A 20,838-nucleotide genomic window follows, 5' to 3' on the forward strand; every position below is an offset into this window, starting at 1 on the left:
CGTGTGTTTATAAATAAACCTTGAGTTTGACGGTAGATTTCAGTTGTCCTGGTTATTTCGTTCACACTCTTACTTTGTCACTATTATAATTTACATGAGTTATGTTACGGGTCTCATTACCATCCCCCCCTAGACTGTCGGGCCAAAAGGGATTCGTAACAGATGAGTAATGTAGGGTATGTAAACATAAAAGTGGCAATGTTTAAAGTGGCTAGTGATACATTTTTTTACATGGATACTTCCATTATTAAAGTGGCTGGAGTTGAGTCAGTATGTTGGCAGCAGCTACTCAATGTTAGTGGTGGCTGTTTAACAGTCTGATGGCCTTGAGATAGAAGCTTTTTTTCAGTCTCTCGGTCCCTGCTTTGATGTCACCTGTACCTGCACCTGTACTGACTTCGCCTTCTGGATGATAGCGGGGTGAACAGGCAGTGGCTTGGGTGGTTGTTGTCATTGATGATCTTTATGGCCTTCCTGTGACATCGGGTGGTGTAGGTGTCCTGGAGGGCAGGTAGTTTGCCCCCGGTGATGCGTTGTGCAGACCTCACTACTTTTTGGATAGCCTTACGGTTGTGGGCGGAGCAATTGCCGTACCAGGTGGTGATACAGCCCGACAGGATGCTCTCGATTGTGCATCTGTAAAAGTTTGAGTGCTTTTAGTGACAAGCCAAATTTCTTCAGCCTCCTGAGGTTGAAGAGGTGCTGCTACGCCTTCCTCACCACGCTGTCTGTGTGGGTGGACCAATTCAGTTTGTCTGTGATGTGTACGCTGAGGAACTTAAAACTTACTACCCTCTCCACTACTGTCCCGTCAATGTGGATAGGGGGGTGCTCCCTCTGCTGTTTCCTGAAGTCCACAATCATCTCCTTTTGTTTTGTTGAGTGTGAGGTTATTTTCCTGACACCACATTCCGAGGGCCCTCACCTCCTCCCTGTAGGCTGTCTCGTCATTGTTGGTAATCAAGCCTACCACTGTAGTGTCGTCTTGCTGCATGACCCAGATGACTTCAGCTCACAGACAGATGGCCTGACATTCTCCTGTAGAATTCTCTGATACAGAACAGAATTCATGGTTCCTTGTATTAAGGTAATGCGTCCAGGTCCTGAGGCAGCAAATCATTCCCAAACCATCACACTACCACAACTATGCTTGATCGTTGGTACGAGGTTCTTACTGTGGAATGCAGTTTGGTTTTCACCATGCATAAATGGGACCCATGTCATCCAAAAAGTTTTACTTTTGACTCCTCTTTCCATAGAACATTCTTCCAAGAGTCTCGATGAACATCAAGGTGCTTCCAGGTGCTTTTTGGTAAACTTGAATCACCTTTTTGGATGACAGGAAGTGTTTGGTTGCTGTCATTGCAGCTAAAGGTGGCACAACCAGTTATTGACTGTAAGGGGGCAATTACTTTTTCACACAAATTGGGTGTTGCATAACTTTTTGTTTATTCAATCATTTAATTTTTTTTATTATTTGTAAAATCAGGTTCTCTGTATTTAGTATTAGGTTTTGGTTGAAGATATTACAACATTCAGTATCAAAAATAGAGAAAATCAGCAAGGTTGCACATACTTTTTCACAACACTGTATATGCCAAACAAGTATTGTGATTTATTTCAAGCATTTATACTCACCACAAGCAACACAAAGCTGTTTGTAGAATGGAAAATGTTTCAAGAAATAACTAAATTGGGACTCTGAATGTTGGACAGCTTTGTCTGTCTCTCATAATAGAACGTTTTTACTTTTTCTAAACTCACTATTGAATATGATTTTGTGTGTAACCACAACTGTGTGCTGTAGGTCTTACCTAGTATTAGACCTAGCCTAAGGTACTTTGACAGGGTTTTCATAGATACTTTTTCTTAAGTGCTACCTTATGGTCAGATGTTGAACTGCATCAGATTAGACTGTATTTTTAAAAGGAAGTAGGTGTATTTCTGTTTACTTTTAACTCTGAGGTGTTTCGCCAGCCAAGTTGAAGACTGGCTCTCGAAGTGGTCACTCCGTGGTCATTCACTCAGCTTTTTAGGAATATGTGACATTCTGCCACTAGATTGAGACATCATCTGTAAATGTATTCGTATAAAAACGTTCACTTCATGCGAATATGAAAGGTGCACGTTTTACCAGCCACATGTTATACATTTGTGAATGTTCATTGCCTGTCTTTACACTTTTTAAGCAAAGGTCTCTGCTATTTCAAGTCGTTACATTTGTATGTATTTATTAAGGACTATAATTATAGCAGGATATTTTAATAGCACTCAAATGGATGCACACATCTCAAGCCTCTGATTTCTGGCTTGTATATTTGGCTTCTAGGTTTTGTGTGTTTTTAAAACTGACATTTAACACAGGCCAGTATTTGTTTGATGATCTCTAGAGTAGGCCTAGTGTTGCTTTGGCTTGGTTAGTTCTTACTCTGATAAATCTGAACTGGACTACTTGGTCTCTGTGGTGAACCATGAATTGGTACAAAGTGCTTGTATGAGCTGCTGGAGGAAAGGTTACTTGCTAATCTCCCTAAGCACACACAAGATCTCTCTCCCTCATGTTCTTGTAACTCAATAATGTCAGTGCCACTGCAACTCAGTAGTTATATACTGAACAAAAATATGAATGCAACATGTAAAGTGTTTCATGAGCTGAAATAAAAGATCTCAAATGTTCCATCCGCACAAAAAGCTTATTTCTCTCAATTTTTGGGCAGAAATGCGTTTAAATCCCGGTTAGTGAGCATTTGTACTTTGCCGAGATAATCCATCCACCTGACAGGTGTGGTATATCAAGAAGCTGATTAAACCACATGATCATTACACAGGTGCACCTTGTGCATGGTACAATAAAAGGCCACTCTAAAATGTGCAGTTTTGTCAAACAACACAATGCCACAGATGGCTCAAGTTTTGAGGGAGTGTGCAATTCACATGCTGACTACAGGAATGTCCATCAGAGCTGTTGTCATATAATTTTATGTTAATTTCTCTACCATAAGCCGCCTCCAACGTCGTTTTAGAGAATTTGTCAGTATGTCCAACCGGCCTCACAACCACAGACCACATGTGGTTACAGCCCAGCCCAGGACCTCAACATCTGGCTTCTTCACCTGCGGGATCATCTGAGACCAGACACCCAGACTGCTGGAGAAACAGGAGTATTTCTGTATTTAATGAAACCCTTTTGTGGGGAAAAACATATTCTGATTGGCTGGGCCTGGCTCCCCAGTGGGTGGACCTGGCTCTCAAGTGGGTGGGCCTATGCCCACCCATGGCTGTGCCCCTGCCCAGTCATGAAATCCATAGATTAGGGCCTAATGAATTTATTTAAATTCACTGATTTCCATATATGAACTGTAACTCAGTAAAATCTTTGAAATTGTTGCGGTTTTATATTTTTGTTCAGTGTATATATCATCACATCCATGTTTTGTGAGTTTTCTTCAGGAAGACATTTGTTAATGGGTAAAGATACCTGATTTATGAAAAAAAATGACTTATGATCTAGATTTTTTTTTACCTAGTCACAGGTGGAAATTGCATGTAACTGGCAAAATACTGTTTCCTTTACCTGTACCTCAACACATTTTAAATAATCGTGTTAATTTTGATCCCTTTACTGCAACTTTACAGGATTCTAAAATACCAAATTATTTTGTACAACCATAATGCTATAGCTCCTGAAATGGTGTACTTAAAACTTTCAGAGAATCCTATCCAGGTAATTGGAGTAATTACTAGCAATGGCTCTAGGCATTTTAAGAGCCTTTTCAGATCTTTGCTTTGAAGACAAAGCAGATTCACAGTGTATAGCTCAGCTCCTTTGAATTATAGCCTTGCAAAATACTTCCTTTAAACCTAAATTGTGTTTTATGCTAATACAAAAGCTCAACATGTAAACAACATTGCTGTACCAGAACAGAAGAGTTAGAAAATGTATTTGAAGCTCAAACGATCCACAATTTTATGAACTTGTTCATAAACCCTTTATAAGGCCTTCATAGTCTATGCTTCACAAATCATGTAAGCAAATGGCATGCTAGAGGTTGACAAAGGGGTTATGCCACATTGTGTGCCTGATTTAAGGACCTGTTAAAAAGCTTGTATAGGATGAATTGCTTAAAATAATGTGTATCTCTGTAGGCATAAAGGGTTTATGACAGCTTAAGTAAGCCTTTAAAGTTGTGTGTTTTTTAAAGAGGAACCAAGGTTTTTCATAATGTTGAATATCATTCTAGAACTGTTTTTGATTTATTAATACAGCTATGTTTGTCTGTTTGTGCTTTATCGCTGTCTGTTCTTTACAGTTCAAGTGTTGTGGAGGGCAGGAGTACAAAGACTGGGAAGTGAACATGTACCATAACTGTACAGCTCCTGGACCACTGGCATGTGGCGTTCCTTACACCTGCTGCCTCGAAAACAAGGTCTGTGCTGCTCTTCCATTGAGAGCTCATGATGCAAATTAGAATATAATAGATCTTTATTTAAATCAATTTGAATGCATTGTTTGGTGTCACAGTACCCAACCCAACACCTCACACACATGACAGTCTTGGAGCAGCACAGGGTCAGCTCAGCAGAGCAGGGACCCTGAAGCAGTTTTTTTCAAAATGGCAGTAGGTAGCATATGGGATAATGATGCCAGCAACCCTATGGCTGCAGTTCACTCCAGTCTGCTTTTACGTGTCAGCCACTTGATTCAAACCGACAACCTTCCTCTTATTGGTCCGAGACTCTAACCTTGAGGCCACCATTGTCTCCAAATGTCACTTTGTCTTTTTCTTAGTGTCTTTGTACTAAACAAATCTCGGGTTGGGAAGATCACACATTCAACATTTTGTCTGGCAAAAAACATGGAAATGTACAACCAATTCTGGTTATTTGCACTCATAATTTAACTGTTTAGCATTGTGGTGTTTCAGCAGAGAATGGTTGATTAGAGACCACATCCATGACAACTCTTCATGTCCCCTAACACGTTTTCATACTTGTTGAAAACTATTAATCAGTACAGCTCAGATTTGTTTATCTCTAGATGCCTCCTATGCCATATTTGTTCCCCTCTGTGTTGTTCTGATCTCTAAACATGACAGTAGGGTCGTTCTTGAATTACGGTCGCATTTGGGCATCGCATTATGGGGAAAATGAACAAAAAAAAATTCTTCCCATTCTAAATAAATTAATATGGTAACTGAATTACTTTTTTTTAAATAGTTTTTGATAACAAATTATATAACATTGTGACACCAGTAGGAGTAGAAACACCAATAACATAGGTATTTGAAGATTTAGTATAGACCCCTCTCCTGAAAAGTTTGCCACTGGAGGGAATGCTCAAGGTCCTTGTACAGTGCCTTCAGAAAGTATTAACACCCCTTGACTTTTTCCACATTTTGATGTTACAGCCTGAATTTGAAATTGATTACATATAGATTTGTCACTGGCCTACAGACAATGCCCCATAATGTCAAAATTGAATTATGTTTTTAGACATTTTTACAAATTAATGTATAATTATTTAGTTCAAATGTCTTGAGTCAATAATTATTCAACCTCTTATGGCAGGCCTAAATACGTTCAGGAGTATCAATGTTCTTAAGTCAAATAATAAGTTGCATGGTGTTTAAAATGTTTTTTTTCATATCTGTGCTCCACACTGACACTATGACTATGATTGTTTTTGAAAGAAAAGCCCTTTTTTTTCTTTTTTTTTTCATTTTAAAATAACATCAAATTGATCAGAAATACAGTGTAGACATTGTTAATGTTGTAAATGACTATTGTAACTGGAAACTTCTGATTTTTAATGGAATATCTACGTAGGTGTACAGAGGCCTATTATCAACAACTATCACTCCTGTGTTCCAATGGCACGTTGTTTTAGATAATCCAAGTGTATCATTTTAAAAGGCTAATTGATCATTAGAAAACCCTATTGCAATTATGTTAGCACAGCTGAAAACTGTTGTGCTGATTTAAAGAAGCAATAAAACCGGCCTTCTTTAGACTACTTGAGTATCTGGAGCATCAGCATTTGTGGGTTCGATTACAGGCTCAAAATGGCCAGAAACAAAGAACATTCTTCTGAAACTCGTCAGTCTATTCTTGTTCTGAGAAATTGCCAAGAAACTGAAGATCTTGTACAATGCTGTGTACTACTCCCTTCACAGAACAGCGCAAAACTGGCTCTAACCAGAATATAAAGAAGAGTGGGAGGCCCCGGTGCACTACTGAGCAAGAGGACGAGTACATTAGTGTCTAGTTTGAGAAACAGAAGCCTCACAAGTCCTCAACTGGCAGCTTCATTAAATAGTACCTGCAAAACACCAGTCTCAACTTCAACGGTGAAGAGGCTACTCTGGAATGCTCTTCCGGGATGATGTAGCGTGCCCGGGGAAGTCAGATCAGGCGTCCACAGCTGCAGTCGGAATAGCAGCACAGGATCATCAGCTCAAACAGGTGGACTTGGAACAGGAATGGCAAGGAATCATCAGCTCAGGTTTTATTCAGGCAAGGTCCTAGGGCTCCAGCCCTCCGAGAGGGGAGACAGAGACCCCATGCTTTGTGAGTTATTTCTGTGAATGTGATCCCCTCTCTCTGAGAGCACAGCTGGTCAGACAGGATGTCACTCAGCAGAACTGGCAACCACTTTGTGTTCTTAAAAAGTACAAAGATAACATCCTCCAGGCAGCTGGGGATGGGGTCTCGTGCTGTCATGCCACTGTAGGAGGATCTGGCTCTGAATCCTAATATACTATCCTGATTTTAAATGGCAAGGTAAAAAAGTATCTTGGTCTATTTATTAATCTTATTATGGGCATGCAAACCTTTTGTCTGTCGTCTCAAAGATTACGTTTTAACCTGATTGGTAAAAATAGCAAGTCAAAATGAGAGATGCATGTTGTCTTTCAAGCTTATGATTTTCAACATATAGTTGCTGGGATTTGAGATATAGAAGCAGATAACCTTCAGGGATCCCCATGGCTGAATGTATTATCTTATCTCTAAACTCCAGATATTGACACCTCACAAGGCTTCATATAAAAGGGTGAAACAAAAAAATGCATTTTGGTTCCGAATTAAAATTCCAGTCTCTGAAGTGAATAAAAAGCTGGAACAATCTGGAACATGTCTGTCTTAGCTCTTTTTGTTTAAAACAATTTAGTTCTATTGATATTTAAAGTGCCTCTACTCTGCAACTTTCCTGAGGTTCCAGTTTTTTATGCATGTCAGAATGCCCATGGTCTTGCGGCCATATCACATGTCTCCCTTATGGTAACTGTCATTATTGAACAAAAAGATTGAAAGACTTCTCATTTTGTTTTCTGAACATGCACAGTTGCTCAGTGCTCAGGGATATTTATGTCAAAGTACACTGAATAATGTATACCTTCTATCATTCAAGTGGAATTAATTCAAGAAAAATAGAATGGACAACTTCTTACAGCATCATTTTGTCTATGAAAAGAGAGTTGGGTGTCTGTTTGGTTTAGAAGTTGTAGAGCTTTTTTCCAGTTTTCCACAAAGTACTCCATCTCTGCTGTGAACCACCCAAGCTGAAGCGAGTAGATTTCCCTGGTGTGGGTCATTCATGTTGTGTGTTTTCCCTCAGTTGTCACTGTCTAATGTTTGCTCCTTAATAAGTAATTCATATCCTGGGGGGCAATGCTAGGATTTTAGCAATGTTTGTCAACTTGTTCCAATAAGACTTGGAGCATTTGGTCACATTACTTAGTAATATTTTCATTGAAGTCTTAGCTAATATTTAACATTTTAACATATTTATTTGTTGCTCTTTTGAACATGATCTTAGGCTGGATATTAGCCTACATATCCATTCCCTAATGTTGGGACTGATTTGATCTCTCACTCATCACAATCACTAGCCAAGGGCCAAACTTCTAAAATAGTTCAACTAGACCAGGGGTGCCCAACCTTTTTGACATGAGATCTAATATTTCCACAACCAGTTTAGACGATACCAATCACAGGGTTCCCACGTTTATACATTTTATTAACTTTTCCACAACTTTTCATGCCTACAGAAATGCATGTACTTTCAAAACAAGCTATTTTGTTTTTCTATTGTAGAAAAGCAGGTGGACATTGTAGAGAATATTCCTGATTTATGATTCATTATTTGAATAATCCTCAAGGGATGTATCCTAACTTCAAATATGCTTGTGTAACTTGCTAGTGATGTGCTCAAATCTGTTATCACTTTTACTTAGTATTATGTTCTTCCTTTTCAGCCTAATGAAGTTACCAACACACTATGTGGATATAAGGTCCTTGACAAAGAGGTAAGACTATCTGAACAAAATCCTGTCTCGGTGTCTCTCACGGTCTCAATTTCGAATTGTGAAAGTCTAAATGGGAAATTGATGTTTACTGATGTCATACAGAGGGACAGTGCATTCATTTTCTCATTCATTTTTTATTTGTTATCACATATGTATGAAAGATCATATCACACACATCAGTCATACAGATTTGCACAAAGGCCTGCCATTTTAAATGCATATCCCTCCTGCTTAGAGGCTGGACTTGCAGAACGTCATCTACATCAGAGGTTGTACTGATGCTGTCTTCATCTGGTTCATGGATAACTATAAGATAATGGCTGGCTTGCTGCTTGGCATCTTGTTCCCCCAGGTAAGAGTTAACCACCATGCCATTTCAGACTGACATCTGATGTCCACCAACAATACACAAGTAATGATTCACACAGAAATGTTATGGGCACAGCTCTTTAGTTAATAGCTGTAGCAGGAGAAAGGTACTGGTTTCCACATAATGGTTTAAAAACTGCTTTTCGGGGGGGGGGGGAATGATGCAGTGAAAGATAGAAAATATGCTGTTATATTGTGAGCTCTTTCCCTTTTTTTTTCTTCGTTAAATCAAAATATTTTTTTAAATGTAGCTTCTAAAATGGTCTCATATTTTAGCAAGAGAGGGTGATGCAGCTTCCCAGTCACAGCTTGCAGTGGAAGCCCCTACAAATGTTTGCTTATCACTTTATAATGTCTGCCTCTCAGAACTAATCATTGATTGACACATTGGACACTTTCCATTGGTTTCAAATTCTATGTCCATCTTATCAAGCACAGCGGGAAAATGGGACAAATATGCAAAATTAAATTTACACCTTCAAATTCTGTGAGTAGTTTCTCAGATCTTATGAGATTTTTTGGAGATATTTGGCACAAATTAATGTTTAATCGTCACCACAATATGTCAACTGGAACTTTAATCCACAATCAATCTGCAGTAGGAAAATCTAAATCCATTTTTAGGGTATGAGTAATGTTATTGTAAATTGCATTACTGTGAGCCAAGTCTCCATCTGCTGCCTAACTACTCTTATCTTTTAGAAGGGTTTATGTTGTTTATATGCAACACAAACTTACAGGTACACAAGAGCACCATGAAATGTCTAGGCCCATGTCCCCATGAATGGGGTCTCCACAAACGCGGAATAATTGCCCTTAAAAGGTGCATAGCCGACCAAAGAGCGACCGGATTGAATCCGGGACCTACAGTACCAGTCAAAAGTTTGGACACACCTACTCATTCCAGGGTTTTTCTTTATTTTTACTGTTTTCTACATTGAAGAATAATAGTGAAGACATCAAAACGACACGTATGGAATTATGATAAATAAATATAAACCCTTGAATTAGTAGGTGTGTCCAAACTTTTGACTGGTACTGTAGATCCATTCAGAATATGAGTGTGTTTGGCATGCTTTATGGGCCTCCCAGTTATATATTCTTCTCCACTGCAAAGATGAGGCATTTTGGTTTATGTGACACATCACCCCATTCGCAGACTTTCCCTATGGAGACAGCACTTTGAAATATGTTGTTTACCTGGTTCTGCTATAGATGGGCCAAGACAGAGCAGTATTTGCACAGCAGTGATTCTAGATTAGTGCATTACTTACAGCTGATAACTAATCATGAGGCCATTTTGGAGTAAGGGAGGTTGGAGGACATAAGCAAGAACCCTCTCAATAACGGACTTGGGCTGAACACATTGAGGAAATGTATTGTGTTGTCCATGTAGGTTCACTGTTGAAGCCTCTCTGTTGAAGTGTGACCTTGAGTAAAGGAACCTAAAGGACTTTGTTGTTTGTAACGTCCATGCTCCTCTACCATTGCTGGGATTAATTAGGTACTATAAATCCGGAAAGTTTTTTTTTTTTGCAGTTGGTGAAGGTGTTCCATAACGGTCCCAGGAGCCTTGGTTCATTACATGCTCCATATAATTTCCTGTTAATTAGCTATGTTCAATTATAAACATTATTACCACTTGTATCTTAGAAAAAAAGTTATGCTTATAAGACTGAACATGTTCTTTGAAATGTTGTAGACCGACTGTAGTCTACTGTGAAGGGCCAATGATGTCACATGTTAACTATGTGTCCAAATGCAATCTGTTTCTCTGAAAACAATTAATACAAATAACATAAGTTTATCTAGCAAGATTTTGAAGACTTTTCAAGACCCCTTTCAATCAAAAGATTGTAATTCTAGGCTATTTTGACAGTCACACCACACAAAATTACCAAGTCAATAGATTTTTCTCCCATAATAGTTTGACAGACACACATACGAATCACCTACCCTTCAATCATTGGTCCACCTCTTGACTACAGATTACATGCCTTGCCAAATTAGATGATGTTTTACAATTATATATTCAGAAAGTAGGACTTTCCTTTTAATTATCTTCTCTTTGCTTTTATTCTTTATTTATTCTATATACACTGTGTACAAAACATGAGGAACACCTTCCTAATATTGAGTTGCACCCCCTTTTGCCCTCAGAACAGCCTCAATTCGTCCAGGCATGGGCTCTACAAGGTGTCGAAAGCGTTCCATAGGGATGCTCGCCCATGTTAACTCCAATGCTTCCGACAGTTGTGTCAAGATGGCTGAATGTCCTTTGGGTGGTGGACCATTCTTGATACACATGGGAAACTGTTGAGCATGAAAAACCCAGCAGCTTTGCAGTTCTTGACACTCAAACCGGTGCGCCTGGCACTTACTACTATACCCCGTTCAAAGGCACTTAAATATTTTGTCTTTCCCATTCAACCTCTGAATGGTACATATACACAATCCAAGTCCCATTTGTCTCAAAGCTTAAAAATCCTTCTTTAACCTGTCTCCTCTGATTTGAAGTGGATTTAACAGGTGACCTCAATAAGGGATCATGGCTTTTACTTGGAGTCACTTGGTCAGTCTGTCATGGAAAAAGCTTCGACATATTTTGTGCTTCTGTGTTTCATAGTATGTGGCTGTAAAGTAGAACAAAAGGATTGTCGTCTGACTGGCATTTTTTATATATAATTTAGACCATTGTCTACTCCCTCTCTATTGATTTCTTGATCCCTCTGTATTGATCTCTCACCTGAAGCTATGTGAAGGCAAAAGTGAGTTGTAGAAAGGACATGGGTCACAAAGGTTCTCCCATGGGTTATTGATTTGAGGGTATTAATGCTTATTTGTTGTTTAGATTAATCATTCGATGTGTAATCTAGTTATTTGAAGAAACCTCCCACGTAGCTTGTCTAACTCCTGACCCCTGCTAACAAAATGAGGCCGACTTTCATTTGAAACAGGCCATCGAGACAAGGTAGAAGTGGTCAGTAGTTCTTTGATTTGATTTAAGTCTTAGATTTGATTAGCCATCAGTTCAGTGACTTTGGAGTAGACTGTTGTCTGAGTTTCAGACCACTCAGTCAACGAGTTATGGAACTGCAGTGTGATTTGCTACATTTTTTTTAGGGCTTTTGACGGTAAGAGCACATAGCTTGAGCTTTAGAATCAGAATTGCAGTTCTTGTCTGTTTCAGGTTTGTGCTGTTGGTTGAGAAGGCATGCTTCAGACTTTTTTGTTTTGGAAAAGTGATTTATATCAAGGACAGAATGTAATGACGTGACATTATTTATTGAAAGCCCCCCCCCCCTTAGAAAAAAGGCAGTGGTCAGTAATGGACTGCAGATACAAAGTGCCCCAATATGCGATCTGCTTACAATATATTGAACTAGTTGCCACCAAGCCCATAGTTTAAGACCATAACACTGAATCTCCTTGTGTTTGCAGTTCTTCGGCGTGATCGTTAGCTGGCTCTACATCACGCGGGTGGAGGATGCCATTGCTGAGTTTGGTCACTACCAGGATGGACTGCTGGACACAGTGGACAGGGGTGGCTTCAGGGCAACCAAGAAGCAGGGTAGAATGGCCAAATGTTGCATTTGCATGCCAGAGATCGACTGAGCGTGCCTCCTTTTTATCTAATAATAATGAGCTCAGAGAGAATGCACTGCCTGCCTCAGCCTTCCAACATACTGGAGCTATCAGCTCCGATTTTACGACGCTGTTCAGATGCTTTTTAATTGGTTTAATTCAGGGATTCTTTTTTTTTCAGGGGTTAAATTATGAAGGTTTTAGTAGGATGGAAAGGTATGAAATGTGTATGGCCTTTTATGAATAGCCTTTTTTTCTCATTGGTGAAATTTATTTTTTATTAATTCACAGCATAACATTGAACGCTTTTGAATGTTAATTTATGGAGATTGTAGCTCTAGCCAGTCCTGTAAAGTATATTTTTAGCTTTTCAAAGGGATATATTTTCTATGGGGAAGTTTTTGGAGGTTATCTTACCTTAATCCAATTGTTTATTTTCAGAATCATTGGCAATGTCATGGGTTCAACACATTAATGGTTTTGTGAGTACAAATGTAATTTAGTAAGTTTTTAGTCAGTCACTCAATGTGGCTTGATTTGAGGAGCTAGGAATACCAAAGTTGTTAATCATGTATAACATGCACACGGTCAGTTGCCCACATGTTATTAGGATGTTGTACTGTGTAATGGTTTGAAATCTACATGTATGACTTTGCTCAGTCAGTGATATTTACCTCCAATATGTGAGTGTTGAGGGATCTGCTAGTAATGCTAGTGACCCTCTCTCAAGCTGTGTTCAAGATGAATGAGTGCTTATGCTCTCATGATCACTCATACTCTTCCCAGAACAGCATTCTGTGAATGGTCTTCCTGCCAATGATTGTTATCACTGTTAAAAGCATGTTATCGTATGGGATTGCATGCCTAGCTTTAACGGCTAACATACTTATTCCGACCAGAAGTTCCATCATCAGCCTGTGTCCATGGCAATGGACTAAATTATGTTCTCCTGAGACAGAACGATATTTAAATCCACCCACACACAATAGAAAGGCTAACTTTAAAAAAAATCGTATCTTCAAACTCATTTCAACTCAAAATACATCAAATTAATTAAAGTCAAATCTACTGGTTATTTATTTGACCAACTTTTAAGGTGCTGTCTTTTGTCAATCTTTTGGTCTTCTTTTTCAAAATGAAACTATTTGTACTATATGCCGTTTTTTTTTTAAAATGTGTGTGAGCTCACTAATACTTTTGAACATTTTATATAGTGAGTGATCTGGTGAATGAATAAATCATGTTATGCAGCCTTTGTAGTGTAGTTGCTCTTCCTGTCCTGCTGGTTTTTATGTGCATGCAGAGGGTGTCCGGCTGTGACGATGTAAATATTTTACTCTTTCATGGAGCCTAGTTCACCCAAAATACCCCATTTGTGTAATTGTTATTCTTCAGCTTTCTCTCTGTCCCATTACGAACCCATTAGTCATCATGAATATACTTTACGTTCTTCAACCTTTTCAAACACCTTTCTAATACAAAACCCATATTAGTCTACTAGCCAACATATTTTTTCCATGATGCCTTTGGTTTTCCTTAAGAGAAAATACTGACATTTTTTGCCAGAGATCTATACAGTTGATGTCGGAAGTTTACATACACTTAGGTTGGAGTCATTAAAACTCGTTTTTCAACCACTCCACAAATTTCTTGTTACAAATTATAGTTTTGTCAAGTCAGTTAGGACTTTGTGCATGATACAAGTAATTTTTCCAACAATTGTTTACAGAAAGATTATTTCACTTATAATTCACAATTCCAGTGGGTTAGAAGTTTACGTACACTAAGTTGACTGTGAAATTAAACCACTTGGAAAATTCCAGAAAATTGTCATGGCTTTAGAAGCTTCTGATAGGCTTATTGACATAATTTGAGTCAATTGGAAGTGTACCTGTGGATGTATTTCAAGGCCAACCTTCAAACTCTTTGCTTCATATCATGGGAAAATCAAAATAAATCAGACCTCAGAAAAAAAAAATGTAGACCTCCACAAGTCTGGTTCATCCTTGGGAGCAATTTCCAAACGCCTGAAGGTGCCACATTCATCTGTACAAACAATAGCACGTAAGTATGAACACCATGGGACCACAGCCGTCATACCGCTCAGTATGGAGACTCGTTCTGTCTCCTAGAGATGAATGTACTTTGGTGCGAAAAGTGCAAATCAATCCCAGAACAACAGCAAAGGCCCTTGTGAAGATGCTGGAGAAAACGGGTACAAAAGTATCTATATCCACAGTAAAACAAGACATAGACAAGACAACCTGAAAGGCCGGCTCAGCAAGGAAGAAGCCACTGCTCTAAACCCACCATCCAAAAGCCAGACTATGGTTTGCAACTGCACATGGGGACAAAGATCATACTTTTTTGAAGAAACGTCCTCTGGTCTGATGAAACAAAAATAGAACTGTCGTTCTTGCTGCTGGTGATTCTCTGATCCACCTCTACGCAGATGACACCATTCTGTGTACATCTGGCCCTTCTTTGGACACTGCTAATAAACCTCCAAACGAGCTTCAACGAAATACAACCCTCCTGCTGTGGCCTCCAACTGCTTTTAAATGCTAGTAAAACTAAGTGTGAGTTCTTCAACTGAATGTTTTCCGCACCCTCCCGCCTGACTAGCATCACTACTCTGGACAGTTCTGATCTAGAATATGTGGACAACTACAAATACCTAGGTGTCTGGTAAGACTGTAAACTCTCCTTCCAGACTCACATTAAGCATCTCCAATCGAAAATTAAAACAAGAATCGGCTTTCTATTTCGCAACAAAGCCTCCTTCACTCATGCTGCTAAACATACTTTCGTAAAACTGTCTATCCTACCGATCCATTTACAAAATAGCCCCCAACACTACTCAGAAAACTGAATAATCTATCACAGTGCTATCCATTTTACCACCAAAGCCCCATATACTACCCACCACTGCGACCTTTATGCTCTCGTTGGCATCTATAAGGAAATGTATGATCTCTATAATTGCAAAAAAAGGTTTCTGTACCAAATATTAAGTTCTGCTTTTCTGATGTATCAAATACTTATGTCATGCCACAAAATGCAAATGAATTACTTAAAAATCATACAATGTGATTTTCTGGATTTTTGTTTTAGATTCCGTCTCTCACAGTTGAAGTGTACCTATGATAAAATGACAGACCTCTACATGCTTTGGAAGTAGGAAACACTGCTGATTTTGCAGGTTATTAAATACTTGTTCTCCCCACTGTATACCCTGTGGACTGAGCTGACGTCATGTTAGCATTGTCCTTTTTATAGGTGTTGACATTCTTGCAGTGTCCCTCTCTCACTAAATCAAAGCATGTCTGCTTGTTTTGAATTTCCAGTGCCCTCACTCTCTCTCACTTGCCTTTTCACTTTGCTTTAACCCTTCACTTACATTTAACATTGGGGGTAAAATGCTATGTACCGTTAAGGCTATTTTCCCACTGGAGCACTAAGTATAAATAAGAACATCTACATGATGCATGAAGGATACCTGCAAAGTACTTTTATATGCACTATTCAGCACTTGACTCCTTAACAACAGTATCATTTCACTTGATATTTACAATGCCTTCAGAAAGTATTCAGACCCCTTGACTTTTTCCATATTTTGTTATGTTACTTATTCTACAACTTTTTAAGTAAAACATTTTCCTCAGTAATCTACACACAATACCCCATCATGATGAAATTAAACATTTTTTATTTGTTTTTAGCAAATAAAATGAAAATGAACCAGATATACCTTATTTATATAGAGTACCAGTCAAACGTTTGGACACACCTACTCATTCAAGGGTTTTCTTTATGTTTACTCTTTTCTACATTCTAGAATAATAGTGAAGACATCAAAACTATGAAATAACACATATGGAATCATGTCCCACAGTTGACAGTTCATGTCAGAGCAAAAACCAAAGCATGAGGTCGAAAGAATTATCCGTAGAGCTCCGAGACAGGATTGTGTCGAGGCACAGATCTGGGGAAGGGTACCAAAACATTTCTGCAGTATTGAAGGTCCCCAAGAACACAGTGGCCTCCATCATTCTTCAATGGAAGAAGTTTGGAACCACCAAGGCTCTTCCTAGAGCCGGCCACACTGGGCAATCAGCGGAGAAGGGCCTTGGTCAGGGAGGTGACCAAGAACCAGATGGTCACTCTGACAGAGCTCTAGAGTTCCTCTGTGGAGATGGGAGAACCTTCCAGAAGGACAACCATCTCTACAGCACTCCACCAATCAGGCCTTTATGGTAGAGTGGCGAGACGGAAGCCGCTCCTCAGTAAATGGCACATGACAGCCCGCTTGGAGTTTGCCAAAAGGCACCTAATGACTCTCAGACCATGAGAAACCAAATTCTCTGGTCTGATGAAACCAAGATTGAGCTCTTTGGCCTGAATGCCAAGTGTAATGTCTGGTGGAAACCTGGCACCATCCCTACGTTGAAGCATGGTGGTGGCAGCATCATGCTGAGGGGATGTTTTTCAGCGGCAGGGACTGGGAGACTAGTCAGGATTGGAGAAAAGTACAGAGAGATCCCTGATGAAAACCTGCTCCAGAGCGTTCAGTACCTCAGACTGGGGTGAAGGTTTACCTTCCAATAGGACAATGACCCTAAGCACACAGGCAAGACAACGCAGGAGTGGCAAGTTTCTCCTTGAGTGGCCCAGCCAGATCCCAGACTTGAACCCAATCAAACATATCTGGAGAGACCTGAAAATAGCTGTGCACAACGCTCCCCATCCGACCTGACATAGCTTGAGAGGATCTACAGATAAGAATGGGATCAACTCCCCAAATACAGGTGTGCCAAGCTTGTAGTGTCATACTCAAGTGGAGTTGATTCTGTAATCCCTGCCAAAGGTGCTTCAACAAAGTACTGAGTAAATGGTCTGAATACCTATGTAAATATAATATTTAAGTTTTTTATTTGTAATAAATTAGAAAACATTTCTAAAAAGCCTCTTGCTTTGTCATTATGAGGTATTGTGTGTAGCTTGATGAGGGGAAAAAACAATCAATTTTAGAATAAGGCTGTAATGTAAGAAAATGTGGAAAAAGTCAAGAGGTCACAATACTTTCCGAAGGCACTGTATGTTAAGTAATTTACGAAAGGGATTTGATACACTTATGCTAACCTTAACTGAAATGCAATCTTTGTACAAATGTGTTATACCCTTTCATTCTTTGGCCCTGCCATCAACACTGCAATTTTAAGAGCAAAACATTCAACATTTCTCACATACAAAAAATTATTCCTCGGCTTTTGGATTTTGTACAATGGGCATCTGAGGAGGTTATATTCTAATCAGGTAAGTTTTGGCCACTAAAATTGGCCTACAGCTAAAAACCTATCCAGAGGAATAATTGGGCCCTTCAGCTATCTTTGTGCTGTCACATTTAAGAGATACTCCTTGGGAATTGGATGCTCATTTCAGAAATAGTGCTCTGTGCCCCCAGGACAGAACCAACCTTTGCTGTGACACAAAAAACAATATATTTTGTTGTTGTTTACACCCCAATCAAGGAGGTATCCTGCAAGGATGACACACTTACTCATACATATACAGCCTCTGTGTCATCCAGATTACTAATAGAGACCCACTGGGCAAAAACTGGTTGAATCAATGTTGTTTACATGCCATTTTAACAAACAAATATATTTGATGATGTTGATTCAACGTGGTAAACTGATAGATTTAGTTTTAGTCATCAGCGTAAGGGAATTGTACGTTTTTCACCCAATTTTGTTCACCTAAATTCAATGAAATTGTGAATTGTTGTTGATTTCACATTTAATCAAGGTTAGTTGACAACTCAAATGTGCCCAGTGGAGAGTTTAGTGGTTCTTAAAGTGGGGAATGGGCTCCTCTTGTCCCCCCCCCCCCCCCACAAGCTAACGCAACCAACACAATCCCCCCCCCCCTTAGTAAGTAGTGGAGTGGGCTATACATTTCAGCCAACACTATTCCACTCTGCTTCATCATAACTGTCAGGAGGATCCTCATCCCCACCACCACTGATGGGTGTTCAGAGGACATAAAGCATTTAGAATGATGTCTAACATATTAACATTAGTATTCAGTGTGTGTCATACTACTGACAAGTCTTGAAAAATAATGTAAATTATATATATAAATGAATAAGTGATATTTCCTATCTCAGAAGTGGACCATATTTCATGATAACACTATGGTGCTTCTGGTGTTGCAGCTGCCAGTGTTTTTCCCTCAGTTGGGTTTGGGTGGAGTCAAAACATTTGTCATGTTTGTCTGATGGTGTATGTATTCTAAAAGAGGTATCTTCATCTAATCTGTGGCGGTGTTGATATGGCTACTGTAAAGCAACAAAGGATGCATTAGTTGACCTATGTATAGATGAAAAACTGATCGGTTTACTCACTCATACACTCAAGCAACTTAACAATTGATTTCCATAGAGCAGTTCATTTACATCCAAGGACATCAAGCACTGGTTGCGAAGAGATCCTTTTCAGATTTCTTCGGTTGCTTCAGTTTGTCTGTGTATGTCCAAGGCCCAAAATAGTACAGTGCTACCAAATGTGATTGTTGTAGAAGATACGTATGTTATTAAGAGAACGTGCACATTGAATCTGCCATTTCAATTTTCAAATCGATTTTTTTATCCGTCTGCCCTCCATTTACAGTGTTCTACCTGGTCGCTTATGCCTGCCCATACCATAACCCCACCACCACCATGGAGCACTCTGTCTGGCGGGGTGAGTCCATGCTTCTGAAAAGGTTACCAACCTGTGTCCTATATTCTGTGGCATTTAACACTGAACCATGTACAGTGTTGGTCAGATGTTTCATGAGCTGAAATAAAAGATCTTTGAAATTTTCTACACGCACAAAAAGCTTATATTTCTCTAAAATGTTGTGCACACAAATGTTTACATCCCTGTTAGTGAGCATTTCTCCTTTGCCAAAATAATCTATCCACCTGACAGGCATGGCATATCATGAAGCTGAGTAAACAGCATGATCATTACATAGGTGCACAATAAAAGGCCACTCTAAAATGTGCAGTTTTGTCACACAACACAATGTCACAGATGTCTCAAGTTTTGAAGGAACGTACAATTCACATGATGACTGCAGGAATGTCCACCAGAGCTGTTGCCAGACAGTTGAATGTTCATTTCTCTACCATAAGCCACCTCCAACGTCGTTTTAGAGAATTTATCAGTACGTCTAACCGGCCTCACAACTTCAGACCACGTGTATGGTGTCGTCTGGGCAAGCAGTTTTCTGATGTCAACGTTGTGAACAGAGTTCTCCATGGTGGTGGTGGGGTTATTGTATGGGCAGGCATAAGCTATGGACAACGAACATAATTGCATTTCATCGATAGCAATTTCAATGTACAGAGATACCATGACGAGATCCAGAGGCCCATTGTCGTGCTATTAATCCGCCGCCATCACCTCATGTTTCAGCCTGAAACAAGAATCTGTACACAATTCCTGGAAGATGAAAATGTCCCTATACCTCCGTGGCCTGCATACTCATTAGACATGTCATCCATTGAGTATGTTTGGGATGCTCTGGATCGCCGTGTATGACAGCGTCTTCCAGTTCCCACCAATATCCAGCAACTTCGCACAGCCATTGAAGAGGAGTGGGACAACATTCCACAGGCCACAATCAACAGCCTGATCAACTCTATGCAAAGGAGATATGTGGTGGTCACACCATATTCTGATTGGTTTCCTGATCCAAGCCCCTACATTTTTTTTTAGATATCTGTGACCAATAAATGCATATCTGTATTCCCAGTCATGTGAAATCCATAGATTAGAGCCTAATGCATTTATTTCAATTGACTGATTTCCTTATATGAACTGTAACTCAGTAAAATCTTTGAAAACGTTGCGTTTACGTTTTTGTTCAGTGTAATTACCAAGGCCTGTCAACTGGATCCCCTTCTCCTAGTGTGTCTATTTCCATAACGAACATCTCTCAACAGGCAGCAGAATATATTAGTCAACATCCGTTTCAACCTAATGGTCCTCCTGATGCAGCTCGCTCAAAGGGCCTCTTTCATATCTTCTGACATGAGGGGACTGAGGAGATATGTCTCTCTCCTACCTGCAGGTTTAATAACTCTGGTTCTCTCCAAGAGTGCTCTGTCCGATGCGACTGGCCTAGAAGATGTGATTAGTCGCATTAATTAACAGCATTTGGGATGAATCATATAGTTAATAACATCTGTACTTGCCCAGCACTGACTTTGAAGATAGCTGCTCTATTGAGGAAAAGCTTGACTGACTACGACTGTGAAATGTGGTTGTTTTACCCAGCTACCTTAAGATGAATGTAAATATAAATGACTAACGTAAAATGTCATGTGGATTCACTCACTGCCCTCACTCTAGCTTGCTGTTTTGAGTCACTCCACTCTCTGTTCCAATGTCACCCTGGGACGCCAAGAACCGAGTGACGCACTTCTGTTTGCTTCACAATTAGTTGTCGTTGCACCATACTGTTTGAACTGGGAGATTAAGAGGCATGACAAGTGAGGTAAGATTAGAATCATGGGTGTGCATTTTGC

General features: G+C 39.5%; 1 protein-coding gene across 1 annotated transcript in view; it reads left to right on the forward strand.

Moving 5' to 3' along the window:
• Positions 1-13,511, forward strand: part of LOC139381487 (tetraspanin 15) — a 46,574-nt gene extending 33,063 nt beyond the window's left edge. Inside the window, exons 5-8 of the mRNA XM_071125075.1 lie at positions 4,311-4,427; positions 8,256-8,306; positions 8,542-8,658; positions 12,117-13,511. Coding sequence (XP_070981176.1) covers positions 4,311-4,427; positions 8,256-8,306; positions 8,542-8,658; positions 12,117-12,290 — 459 coding nt within the window. The 3' untranslated portion in view covers positions 12,291-13,511. The remainder of the gene's footprint in view (positions 1-4,310; positions 4,428-8,255; positions 8,307-8,541; positions 8,659-12,116) is intronic.
• The last annotated feature ends 7,327 nt before the right edge of the window (positions 13,512-20,838 follow it).

Source organism: Oncorhynchus clarkii, chromosome 23 (genome assembly GCF_045791955.1).
Source record: "Oncorhynchus clarkii lewisi isolate Uvic-CL-2024 chromosome 23, UVic_Ocla_1.0, whole genome shotgun sequence".
NCBI lineage: Eukaryota > Metazoa > Chordata > Actinopteri > Salmoniformes > Salmonidae > Oncorhynchus > Oncorhynchus clarkii.